Source organism: Natator depressus, chromosome 5 (assembly GCF_965152275.1).
Source record: "Natator depressus isolate rNatDep1 chromosome 5, rNatDep2.hap1, whole genome shotgun sequence".
NCBI classification, from domain to species: Eukaryota; Metazoa; Chordata; order Testudines; family Cheloniidae; genus Natator; species Natator depressus.
The window spans coordinates 107,316,592-107,329,321 of record NC_134238.1 but is presented as its reverse complement, the minus strand read 5'-3'; the positions used below and the strand labels follow the sequence as shown (position 1 = coordinate 107,329,321).

The window sequence follows — 12,730 nt, the reverse complement described above, 5'->3', positions numbered from 1 at the left end:
ATAGGCTTTTAAAGCAGTGTTATCTCTTTCCACAAGGCTAAGCAGGTGGGGAACTGTTAGTGCTGATTATGTAAAACAGGCTCATTTTACTGTTACCTCATCTGCTCCCTCACACCCCTTAGCCTGTTCCTTTCACCTTTTGTGTGTTATCATTAGGCTAGATTGTATGCTCCTTGGTACATATTGGTACAGTACTGAGAACATGTGGCACTGATTCTACTGTAATGCAAATAATAACCGGAAGAATGAGAAATCCAACAACAGGATATCAGATCATCTTTTAAACTACATTAATTACTTTATTACCTCATCTAAAAGGCCTCATGATGAAATTCACCCACATGTACAGGGCCCACACAAGGGCTTTTACCCCACTTAAACTCTACTGCGATCCACTTCACCCATTGTGTGGGATAGATGTGGTCTCTGTGTAGGTCCTGAATAGGTCAGTATAGAGAGGGCAGTTGAAGACAAGCCAGTGAGTGCCTACAAAGGTTCCTCTTATGCAGATCTAGTGTCCAAATGCTCCCCAAAAGGACATGGAGGAGTGCTGGCTGAAGCTATGGAGTGGCTACATATGTAACTCCATGGCCTACTTACTACTTGGGGAGATGAGTCAGTTCTGTCTCTTCAGAAAACTCATGGCATTTCCTTCATGAAATAGAATTCCTCAAGGTGGGTGTGTGGGGTAGAGAGATTTCACCCAAAGAGATTTATCATGCTGTAGAGGAGTAGTTTTGAAAACCCACATATACTTTCAGAAATAGAAAATATCTTTGTTGTTCAGTTCTAATTAATAAAGACCAAAGATCAAATGATAATTGAAAAATAATCACATTTAAGAAAGGAAGAATGAATAAGTTTGCTTCTAATATCTCTGCCACCTTTCTCTGTCACATCTGGCCTTCTACTACCATATCTCAGAATACGGCCTTCTGCTACCATATCTTAGAGTACAGACAGAGAGTATGTAAGGTGTACCGTAATTGTCTCTAGGCTGTAACCAATTTCAAGGAATGTAGTCTTTAAAATTCTCTCTTGGGTGCAGTGTTTGTGGCATACTGTCAGGATTTAGGACTAGGACTGGTTGAAAAATTTTAAACAGTTTCCCTTTGGAAAATGGGGTTTCATTGAAACAAAATAATGTTCTGCAGGAAAAGTTCGATGTTGGTGGAACGGTTTGCATATACTGGTTCAAGCTGGGTTTTATAGAGACTAGGAGACAAAGAAAGGGCTTTTGCTATAAAAAGGTGATCTTGAACTGACTCTGGCCCTTCTTTCTAATCCAGCAAACAAACAGGACCTTCTGTTCAAGGGGGGCCTCCAACTCTTGCAGAAGAGTTGGAAAGACTTTTGGCCTAATAAGGCCCTATAAGAGTGATGGGTGTGTTAACTTAGAAAGATCTGTGTGGTAACTGGTAACTGCTGGCAATACACCTTGGAGAGAAATCAAAGCACAGGCACTGGACTTTAGGCAGACTGGTTTGTTGGAGGTACCACAGTGTACAGCAGGGTGCTATGCAGCCTTAAAATCCCCAGTTAGAAGAAATGGGACAAGGATCCCTGCCCAGAGACAGGTGACAGCTGTCTGGACACTTCTGTAGTCCCTCTCCGTGTTCCACTCTAGGTGCACTTCTCTTGATACGGTGATAGCAGTCATCTAAGAAAAAGCTAGGTACAAAGTGTGATATTCAACTGTTTGGAAATACAGTTCTCCCACATCATTTTTTGCTTTGAGTTTAAGCCACTGATGTAACACAATGAAGGTCAGTTCCAGGAAACTGGTAAGTTGGGTAGGAACCTAACCCCATGTGCATTACATTAATTATAAAGTTCAGACCTCTCTAATCATCAGCAGTGGTTCTCAGCCAGGGATATGTGTACCCCGTGGGGGGGCGGGTACACAGAGGTCTTCCTGGGGGTACATCAACTCATTTAGATATTTGCCTAGTTTTACAACAAACTTCATAAAAAGCACAAGCAAAGGTAGTACAAACTAAAATTTCATACAATGACTTGTTTATACTGCTCTATATACTATACACTGAAATGCAAATACACTATTTATATTCCAGTTGATTTATTTTATAATTATATGGTAAAAAATAAGAATATATGCAATTTTTCAGCAATAGTGTGGCTGTGACACTTTCGTATTTTTATGTCTGATTTTGTAAGCAAGTAATTTTTGTCCCCGGGCGAGGCACTGGAACTGCTCCCTACGAAGCCAGTCAGGACTCTGGGGAAGTCTCCTTTCTGTGAGCAGACTGTCTGCAGGGGACACAGCTTCCAGCTTCCTGGGTCTAACCTCAGAGCATTCAGCATCCTCTCTGCCCCTCTGTGCGCTTCCCACAGCGAGTCCGCCCAGGTGGGGTCCTGGGGAAGACAGAGGGTCCTGCACCCCAACTCCGCAGTCAGACGTGACTCTCAGCCAGCCAGTAAAACAGAGGTTTATTAGATGACAGGAACATGGTCTAACACAGAGCTTGTAGGTACAGAGAACAGCTGGGTCCATTTTGGGGGGCAGTGAGCCAGACAACCACGTCTGCACTTCACTCCATGTCCCCATCCAGCCCCAAACTGCCTCCCTCTCAGCCCCTCCTCCTCTGGGCTTTGTCCCTTTCCGGGCCAGGAGGTCACCTGATTCCTTTGTTCTCCAATCCTTTAGCTCTCACCTTGCAGGGGGAAGGACCCAGGCCATCAGTTGCCAGGAAACAGGGTGTTGGCCATTCTCTGTGTCCAGACCCCTGCGCATACCTGCCCTCTAGGGCTCTTCAACGATCGTACACCCTTATCCCACCACCTAGATACTTAAGAACTGCATAGGGGAAACTGAGGCACCCCCACACTATTCAGAGGAAACATTAAGAACAGTCCCGCTTCATCACATATGGTAGAAAATAAGCAATTTTTCAGCAATAGTGTGGCTGTGACACTTTTGTATTTTTATGTCTGATTTTGTAAGCAAGTAATTTTTAAGTGAGGTATAAGTTGGGGGTATGCAAGACAAATCAGACTCCTGAAAGGGGTACAGTAGTCTGGAAAGGTTGAGAACCACTGATCTGCAGCATCTCCTAACAGTCTCCATAAAATAAAATGTGGTTAGTTAAAGGGGGGAGAGGAATGTACATTTGATTTCCTTTTTTCAGTTATGTTGCTTGCTTTGTAAAGATGTACAAAATAAATCAAAGCTGTGGAAAATGAATTTAGAATTTGTGTGGTAGTGGTGATTTTAGTGTGAACATATTGGTAATATATAAAGTACAAAGAGCAATTAGCAGCTATTTTTAAAATATATTAATCTAGAAGGACAGTTCTAAAGCCATTTTATAATTTTCTATGACTTAGTGAGCTAATCATAATAATTTGCACTTATCTGGTGCCCTTTAGATATGTTGGATACCTTAAAGGAGTGTTACGATGATTAACTGATGTGTCTTTACGGATCATCTTCGCCCATTATGAAAAAGAAATTAATTTTCTTAAACATTTGAATTACCCAGGCAATAATGCATCTGATTCTGTGGTTAAGTTTACAACAGCAAGGACACTGGGTTTCTCTTCACTTGCGGATAACCAGTCTCTGTCCAGGATTTTCCCATTCTTTAGGGCTCCCTCCTTTGCTTCTTCCATTTGATTGCTGCCTAGCTCACAGCAACCTCCATGGCGATGTCAGGATGTTGTTTGTCTCTCATCCAGAGAAGTCAGAAGAAAAAGAAAGGGAAAAAATGAAAGGGACACACCCATACACATCAGTTGTATCTCTTGAAGTAGACCTTTCCAGTGTGGTCCTTGTGGTCTCTTACTGCTCTCACGGAGAGGAAATTTCCACAACCTTAGCAGAGCAAGGCAGCAGTTGAAACCATTTCTGAAGTGTTGACAGTCAAACAGCTGTTTAACTTGCCTAAAGGGAAAGTGAAGGTCATCCATATAGGCAGAGGCTCTCACCAAAGCAACAGCAAAATTAGAGAATAGCTGAGATGGACTCCGGGGCTGTGAAAAGCAAAACCACACCCCATCAAGGGAGAGACGCTCTCCCATGGGGAAAGAGGATTTTCTTGAGGCAGGTTTGGACTCTGAGGAAGAGGTACCCCAATTTTTTCCTCCCAGAAATGGATCAATACATTATCGAGTGGTTGCATAACCTTGCCAGGAGACCATTAACCTCTCCTCCGAGAGATACTTTAAAAGGGTTTGAGGGATTAATTCTCAGGTTTCTTCTATTGTTTCAATAAATGTATTTTTGATGAATACAAAACCTTTTTTTAGTAAGGAAATGTTGATGATTTCCATTAGTAGTGGGCACAGTTGTCCTTTGCTGGCTTTCACCAACCAGCAGGGTATAAGCAGTTGTACTCACACAGGTATACTCCCTGGTGTCAGTGTGGGGCATTGCAGGAGGCTTCAGCTCTAATGCCCCCTATTGACCACTTCTTTGGCCCTGTGCTGTCTTGTTTCTGTCTGCATCTTCCGTGGCCAGGCCACCTCTTAATGTCAGTCACCTTTTGAGCTAACAAAAATCTAACTGTAAATGGAAATAAACATCCAAACCAATAATTCTTCTACCCTTCTTGTGCTACCCTGAAGTTCTCTGCTCTTACTCCTGGGCCCTGCAGTGTTCTTGTAGGCTGCTTCTTCCCAGAAGGTTTCTCCACTGCCTACCTTCCCTGGGGACTCCAGCAGCTTCCTTCAGGGATCTCCCTGGCTTCTTACTGGTCATATCCTAAGGCCCTCCACAGGAGCCTGGTCTGCTCCTTGTGGTTTTCTCCATCCTGCCTTTACCAAACACTTCCCAGAGAAGGTAAACTCCAATTGCCCCTCTCTCCTGGGGCTTCTCCCCAGACTGAGTTCACAGTTTGGCTTATTTAATCATCGTTCCAATCCCCTGCAGTTGGGGTAGGTCATTCTAATTAAGTCTCCATTATATGCACAAAGTTGATCCCTTCTTCCCTTAAAGGGCCAGCCAGACTGTGACAGAGGGGCACTTTTGTGTTTCACCAGCAGTATCTGGAATATTCCTGAGGCTTGTAGTATTTCATTGTCTGTTCCAGGTCTGAGTTTTGTCAGGATTGGAGGAGTGATCAGTGCCATCTGGTCCATTTCCAGGTTTCTTCTGTCAGTGAAAACAACGAGGAGTCCTTGTGGCACCTTAGAGACTGACAAATGTATTTGGGCATAAGCTTTCGTGGGCTAAAACCCACTTCATGAGATGCATGGAGTGAAAAATATAGAAAGCAGTATAAATATTACAGTACATGAGAAGATGGGAGTTGCAACATAAGGTGAGAATTGTCCCAGGGTTCAGTCCTTGGGTTCAGTCCTTGGGTCCAGAGTATGCAGTATGCAGTCTAGGTTAATTTAGCCAGTTCACTACACCAAATAGCTCTGCCAGCCATGATTTTGTCAGCCAGCTTTGTTGGTGGCAGTGGAGTAGAGGGTTCTCGCTGCTTCTTGTATTGCAGTAGAGTAGTCAAATAAAAATTCTTTTGTTATTGAAAGATAGATGTTGTTGCAGGGCCAGTACACCAGAGCAAGGGTGGGGCAGGTCCACCGTTAAAGCTAATATGATTCCCATGGACTGCAGGGAAGTATGGCCTAATGACCAGAGTCAATAGGACTGCCCTGGACTGCAGGGAAGTGCGACCTAATGGCCAGAGTCAATAGGGCTCCCCTTGGCTGCGGGGAAGCACGGCCCACCGGCCAGAGTCAATAGGATTCCACTGCACTGCAGGGAAGCACGGCCTAATGGCCAGAGTCAGTGGGAGGTGGTTCCGTGGGCTGCCTTCCAAAGGAGGTGTCCAGGTAGGGGGACCTTGGCCCTCCTTGCTCCACTGGGTCCCAGCCCAGGGCCCTGGTAGTGGCAAATGGGTTCACCACTAAGTCGGCAGAGAATTCACCCGAAACACGCCAACTGCTGCCGGGACACTGGCTAGTCCCTCCCAGGGCTACCTCCTACCATGACTCCTGCAGTTGAAGTCAGGGTGTCTTCGGAGTCTCTGGATTCCTCAGATGGCGACTGCAATCTCCCTGGGGCATCCGCAAGTACCTGGGCCTCGGCGTCTCCTGCTCCCGCTGTCTGGGATCCTGGCTGATCCTTGGCTGGAGCCAGCAAGGTGCATCCTTCCTCCTCGGCAGCCAGCCCAGACTGAGCTAGGCGTTCCCTTTTACACTGAGCTGCTTTATCCCCTTCCGCTCCAGTGTGGGGCCAGTACACCCCGTCACAGATGTGAAGAGGATTTTGTGCCACTAATGTTCTAGTTTTCTGCCTGTGTATTTTAATTGATGTAATTTGCTGGTGAACCCTGGTGATCTTTGGATTGATCCAGTTGGAAGGATCAATTCATTGATGGGTGATTATAGTCCTATATGACTATTGGTTGTCTTCTTGCCTATCAGATTGAGTGAGGAGGAATCTACTATCTGTACTGTCTTGACTAAGCCACAGAAAAATTTTTAGCCACTAGGGCCTTGGTTTTCAAAACTAAAGCCTAAAGTTAGATTTCTAAAACCATTATTAGGTGCTTGCCTGATATTAAAAAATACTGAAACTCCTACTGAAGTCAATGGAAGCTATTCAATGCTCGGCACTTTTGGAAATCAGGCAAGTGGTCGAATATGAATTTAGGTAGGCGTATACTCTGCATTTAAATTAATAATCATATAACTTCAGGACAACATATGTTTGTTATATTTAACCAATTTCATATCTCTCTGTTTTCTTAGTGAGAAGCAGATAAAATATGATAACTATTTGGTGCCATTCACTCTGTATGAGTTGGGACTTCTATACAAACAGCAGGACCAGAGAGAGAAAGCAATAAGATATATAGAAACTGCAAAGTAAGTAGAGTTCATGTTTGTCTCTGTGCACTTGTTAAGACTCAGAGTAACTGAGGCACTCCAAGCAATAAAGGAATCTCTCATTCTTCCTCTCTCTGTGTCTTTTTAAATAATTTTACAAAATTCAGCTGAAGCGACATTACAGTTTCTACACAACTGCACTAGCAACTTGGCAAAATGATAAATTATTTATTATAACTCTATATTCAAGACTTAGAAAATTTTTTTCAATAGAGTTGAATTTTTAAAGTGTACCAGTTCTTTGATATAGTACTTCTACTCTGCCATATGTTTCACACATGGTATGCTGAATTGAACCACACTGGATGGGGTACAGTATTAAGGGCAAATTCTGTCTCCTTCCCACTCAAACTTTTATGGGTGCTGAGGGCCCTAGAGAAAGCAAAAAAAAAGGTGTGACTTTGCTGCATGGAGTGCGGGGAGAGTTGGAGAGCCAGTGTGTGTAATCCATACCTCCTGTGTGACACAGAGCACAGCTTAATGGGCCTCCCTATATGGTGCAGTGGAAGAGTTCATGGGCTGAGTGAGGATGGGGTGGAGCAGCTACGGGATCTGTGGCTACGTGTATCTATCTATCCACTGCCCATTTCCTCTTCTCCCCGCTACCTCCCCACTCCCCAGGAATCCCCCAGAGCAGGGAGGTAGAGAGCAGATCTTCTCAGAGCACAGCCCATTCACTCAGCCTGTAGGCTGAGGGCAGCACTTGCCCCTTAACATTTTTATAAAAAAGTTAACAGTGTCTAAATGATATTGGAAGTACTGTATATGTCAATGGCAGCCTCCTAAAAACCTTTCAGACCTAAAGATCAATTTCACCATTAGCTAAAAAGGTTTTGGATCCCCATAATGCCATTTCCTGTACCCTGCTGGGTACTTTGGATTGGTTTCTGTACAATTACACTGACCCTTTGAGTGCTGTGTTTTGAGGCTGGCCACACTTTTTTTTCAGCTGACAGTGGTGTACTAATATGCTATTTTTCCATACGTTTTTTTTGTTCACATCTTCATGTTGGGCATGACTCATCTTTTCTAAAGGCCTAAGAGCTGTTGTAAAGGACAATATAAAGTGAAGGGAAGAGAGCAGAGGACTGAGAGATTAAATGATGGATGGGGTTTTATGGTGAGGGGTTATTGTTCCTTTTTTTTTTTTTTTGGCTGATGAAGTAATTTTGGTGTTTGCAGAAACAACTACAAAGAATACTCCATGGAGTCCAGGTTACACTTCAGGATTCATGCAGCACTTGACAGCCTGAAAGTGACTCCAGCTTCAACGCCTTGACTTAGCTGAAGGGTGATCTTTTTCCATGAATTCAAGTGTCTACATGATCTTGGATGAATGTTTTTAAAAAATTATGTAAATGACAGAATGAAAAAGAAACAACTAATTATTATATTTTCTATCATCTGTGATTTGATGTTTGTCGTCCTTTTAGGCTGTTTTTTCTTATGGTTAAAGCTACGATTATATCACGGAGGTTATGGAAGTCACGGAATCCATGACTTCCATTTATCTCTGATATTTTCTGCCCCGGGTTGGAGCTCCCAGCCCCCCCCCCCAGCTCCCGAACTGATATGGGCACTCTGCGGTTGCCCAGCCGCGGGCAGCGGAGACTCCCAGCAGCTGCCCAGGCACAGCAGGCAGCGGGGACTCCTCAGCCAGCCGACCATGCAGCTGCCCAGCTGTGGCAGGTAGTGGGGGACTCCCAGCAGCTGCCCAGCTGCGGTTGGCGGCCCGCCGACCCTGCAGCTACCCAGCTGTGGCAGGCGGCAGGAGACCCTCTGAAGCTGCCCAGCCATGGCGAGCAGCTGGGGGACCCTGCATCTCCCAGCCATGATGGGTGGCAGGGGACCCCATGAGCACCCAGCTGCCCCAGGGGTGAGGGGACCCCGCAGCTCCCACTCCCCACAGTGGCGGGGGATCCCAGAGCTCCCACTTACTGCAGCAGTGGGGGACCCAGGAGCCCCAGCAGGGGTGGGTACTGAACCCACCTACCGCTTTTGTCAGGGATATTTTTAGTGAAAGTCAGGGACAGGTCACGGGCTTCCATTAATTTTTGTTTATTGCCCGTGACCTGTCCTTGACTTTTACTAAAAATATCCATGACAAAAACTTAGCCTTACTTAAGGTGCATATATCTTATCTCTGTGTGATACGTTAAAGAAAGATCTTATATTTTGTTTGATAAAATAATTTAATGTTTAACTTGAATGGGGTATATTTTAAAAGCCAGTTGCTGGTGCAATAAAGTCTAATTCAAACACTTTATTTTTTTAATGTGAAAACTAATGTTGTTTCTGCAGTGAAGCTGTTTGATGATTTTATGTCAAAGTTTCAGCATTCCGTGGGAACTTGATTTTCTGCAATGCACTTATTAGGACCTTTGTGCCCTTGGAACAAATTTGTTGGCTTACTAGTAGCCTCAGTCACATATTGGGCAAACATCTGAAGTGGAAATTCATGTATCAAAGAAACAATAATTTTTAGTCAAATAACTATGAAGGACTTAAATTCACCTCAAGAACACTAATTTTGTCTTCAGTGAAATATTTTTACAAATCTCCTTCAAGACAAAATTAGCCACAGTTATGGTTGCCATGCAATACTGTGTTTCAGTCTAAATAAGTGATTGCAGGGAGTCCTTCCCACTCTTGTTGGGTTTCAGTCAAAGTATATGAATATACAAATAAAGTCACTGTATGTGACTTAATGTTAGGGAGAAGAAAGAAAATAACCAAGGTGAAAAAACTTTTTTCAAATTTACACCTCTTCAGTTAGTGGTTTTTAATGGCAATGAAAGATTCATTTAGAAGTTTAATTAAAAGTAAGTAATTAATATAAATTTTATAGTTAGACTTAATAGAAGATTTTTTTAAGATGTAGTTTTCTCCTCGTAGACCTTCTTAAAAGAACTAAGGGTGTTAGTAAAGTTTTAGTTAAACATAAATGTATGTATTCTTTACAAAGGAATTTTCAGAGCTGCAGCAACAGTAAAGAATCCTCTATCTGAGCAAATAGTGTGGCTCTAAGAGCTTGGCCTGATCCAAAGCCTTTTGAAATCAGTGAATGGAAAGACTTCCATTGACTTCAGTGGGCTTCGGTTCAGGCCCTTAGAGCCTGAACCTGTAAACATGAGTAACTTTACTCACATGTATGAATTTAGTAAAACTATGCATGTAGGTGTTTTCAGATCATACCCCAAAAATGATAATGGTAGTTACTACCAGAATGCATTCTGTTACCTTGAAACATACTGTACCATGGTCATTGCTGTGTAACTCTGTTGATTTCAGCTAAATTACACCAGGGCTAAATTCTGCTACTTATTAACAACTCAGATTGAGAGTATGCATAATGGCTGTTAACTGAACCTCTATTCCCCTACTCTCATTTACCATACCTCATTTACACTTGTGATTTTTCACAATCAGCTCCAAAAGTGATGGGAAATTAGAATAAGACAATCCATTTTAAAAGATCTGCAAGCTGCTTATACATTATTATCTGCAATTTAATTTGCACTACAGAACCGTCTCAGACAAGCATGATCTCTTAACTTTTGTTTGAAAGTGAGAACAATGCTGGGAAAGCATGGGCATGTTCTTTATGGCAAACCAATTAGATAGCTAACTAAAGAGAACTGCGCAAAGTGAGTACGGCATCTCAGGATGGAGAGCGGGAAGTTTTCAATAGGTACAGTTTATGGAGAATTTACATTGAACATAGTGTAATCCTTGGTGCTGTTGCCCAGGTCAGAAGTTGCAATTATCAAAAAGTGTGCTACATCAGGAAGGAGGACATTTCTTGAACTGTTTAGTGTATAATATGATAATATCCTGTTCCAGAACATTAGGCACACACGTCCCATTAGTAATAATATCAGTTGCAGGAATACAAGAAAGCTTCCCCAGTTTCTTCAGTGAAGCCTTCCAAAGTCAACATGACCAAAAGTTTTTTTCCCCCGCTGTAATTGTGATTGTGATGTTTTTGATTAAAATAGCTTCTTTTTTTAATAGCCTCTTGTTGGAGGCAGCCATATTGCATGCACACACAGAATAGGCATATAAAGACAATTTTGTACTTTTTGATGCCCATAGTCTCTAATACAACGACCATTTACATATTGTCGCTTGCTAAATTCTTAGCTTGTTGTTTTAGAATCTTGAAGGAGCAGGTCTTCCTAGCTTCATTCTAGACAGTTCATTTTTACCCATTGATAGTAGAAAATGTAAATGCTTCCAGTTGAGTTGGCACTATGCAGGCCATTGTGATTCCATTGTTGTTTAGTACATTTTCCCCAAATTAGGCTATGAGGTTCATTGATAAGAGAATCATGATGAAAAGTCTGTGTGGGGCCTTAATTATAATATTGTTTTAGTCTCATTATTTTCAAGATCTTCCCCTCAAATACTTATGCCAATAGTATTCTTGAATAATAATTTGGGACTTTAATGTCTCTGAGCAAAGTTGAGATGTATTCCAAAGACACAGCTTCCATTCACAGTAGGAGAGAGATACTCACATCCTAGAACACAATTAGACCCTACGTTTAGACAGCAGGGCTCAGCATTAATGGTAGCATTATGAATAAAGTAATCTTCATCCTTAAAGGGATAGCAGATGTGTGATTTTTTTTTTTTTAAAGAAGAGAGAGTTCGTCAGCATGAGCAAAATAATAAGGTAAAGTTTCACTTCAGTAGGGAATTTTTCGCATTAAAATTATTAGTAAAAATACTGTGTTTACGCTTTCGGTTTGAGTGTTCATTCTGTCGGTGAAGGGTGGTTTATATATATTGTATTATAATTTTTAAGCACTGGATTACCACTTTTTAAATGGAAACTGTAAGAAGAGAAAATACATTTTAGCAAAAAGCTTATTAAGGAATTATGTTTATATATGTTGCTGTAATGTATGTGGGCAGCAACTGTATTTATACCTCATGGCCAGAAGAATATATAAAAATTAATTTTGTTGTATGTTTTCAGAACATTCTGCCAACTCAAGCATAAAGATAAAAATAATAATTTCCTATGTATGTAACAGAAATCCAACTTACGCAGTGCATCTATTTTTCTACTGGTCTTGACTGTTAATGTAATTTGTTACTGTAAACTCTTATACTTCATAGTTCAACAAAGATTGTTTGTATTTGCACTGGTGGTGCTCTTTATTTGCTTTTGAAAATATTGGGGTTTGCACATGTTCAAGATGTTTGAACAAGAATGGTGAAAGACAGTGAAATATCTTTGGTATTGAAAATATATAGAAATAAACTAATTCACGCTGACATAGTAGGCCATATTCTGACTTTTGTGGAGTTATTCAAGATTCATATTGATGTAACAGAGAGCAGAATTTGGCCCAGGACATTAGTTGTGCATTAGAAACTAACAGCTGGGCATAGGCAGTATAGAAAATTGGTGCACAGAGACAACACTGAAAAGTTAAAACATCAATTCAGGCTCACAACTCCTACTTACCGACACTACCTACTATGGTGCATGTTCTAGAGAAAAAACATGTTTAGGAGAGGAGATATTGAATGTAAAAAAACCAAAGTGCTTCTTTAAAAAGAGTTAATCTGTCAGTTGCTGTAGGTTTAGATTTCAAAGAATTCCTATGAAATGTGCAATTAAGGGAAAACTTTACTGATTAATGATAATAGTTTAGATAGCTAAATAATTTAGGCTAGGCTCTTCAAAGGAGCTTAAATTCAATAAGAATTAGGCACCGGACTCCTTTAGGTCCTTGCCTTATAAAACAATAAGCCAAATTCTGCCTTTTTCACACATATGGAATCAGAATTTGGCTTCGACAATATATATTTTTAGAAAAATAAATGTTCAAAAGTTTTAAATTATACATAGTGT

General features: G+C 41.6%; 1 protein-coding gene across 2 annotated transcripts in view; it reads left to right on the top strand.

Moving 5' to 3' along the window:
* Positions 1-11,498, top strand: part of TTC39B (tetratricopeptide repeat domain 39B) — a 144,010-nt gene extending 132,512 nt beyond the window's left edge. For both annotated transcript variants that reach the window (XM_074953430.1, XM_074953431.1), the window contains 2 exons: positions 6,724-6,840; positions 8,044-11,498. In XM_074953430.1, coding sequence (XP_074809531.1) covers positions 6,724-6,840; positions 8,044-8,140 — 214 coding nt within the window. In that variant the 3' untranslated portion in view covers positions 8,141-11,498. The remainder of the gene's footprint in view (positions 1-6,723; positions 6,841-8,043) is intronic.
* The last annotated feature ends 1,232 nt before the right edge of the window (positions 11,499-12,730 follow it).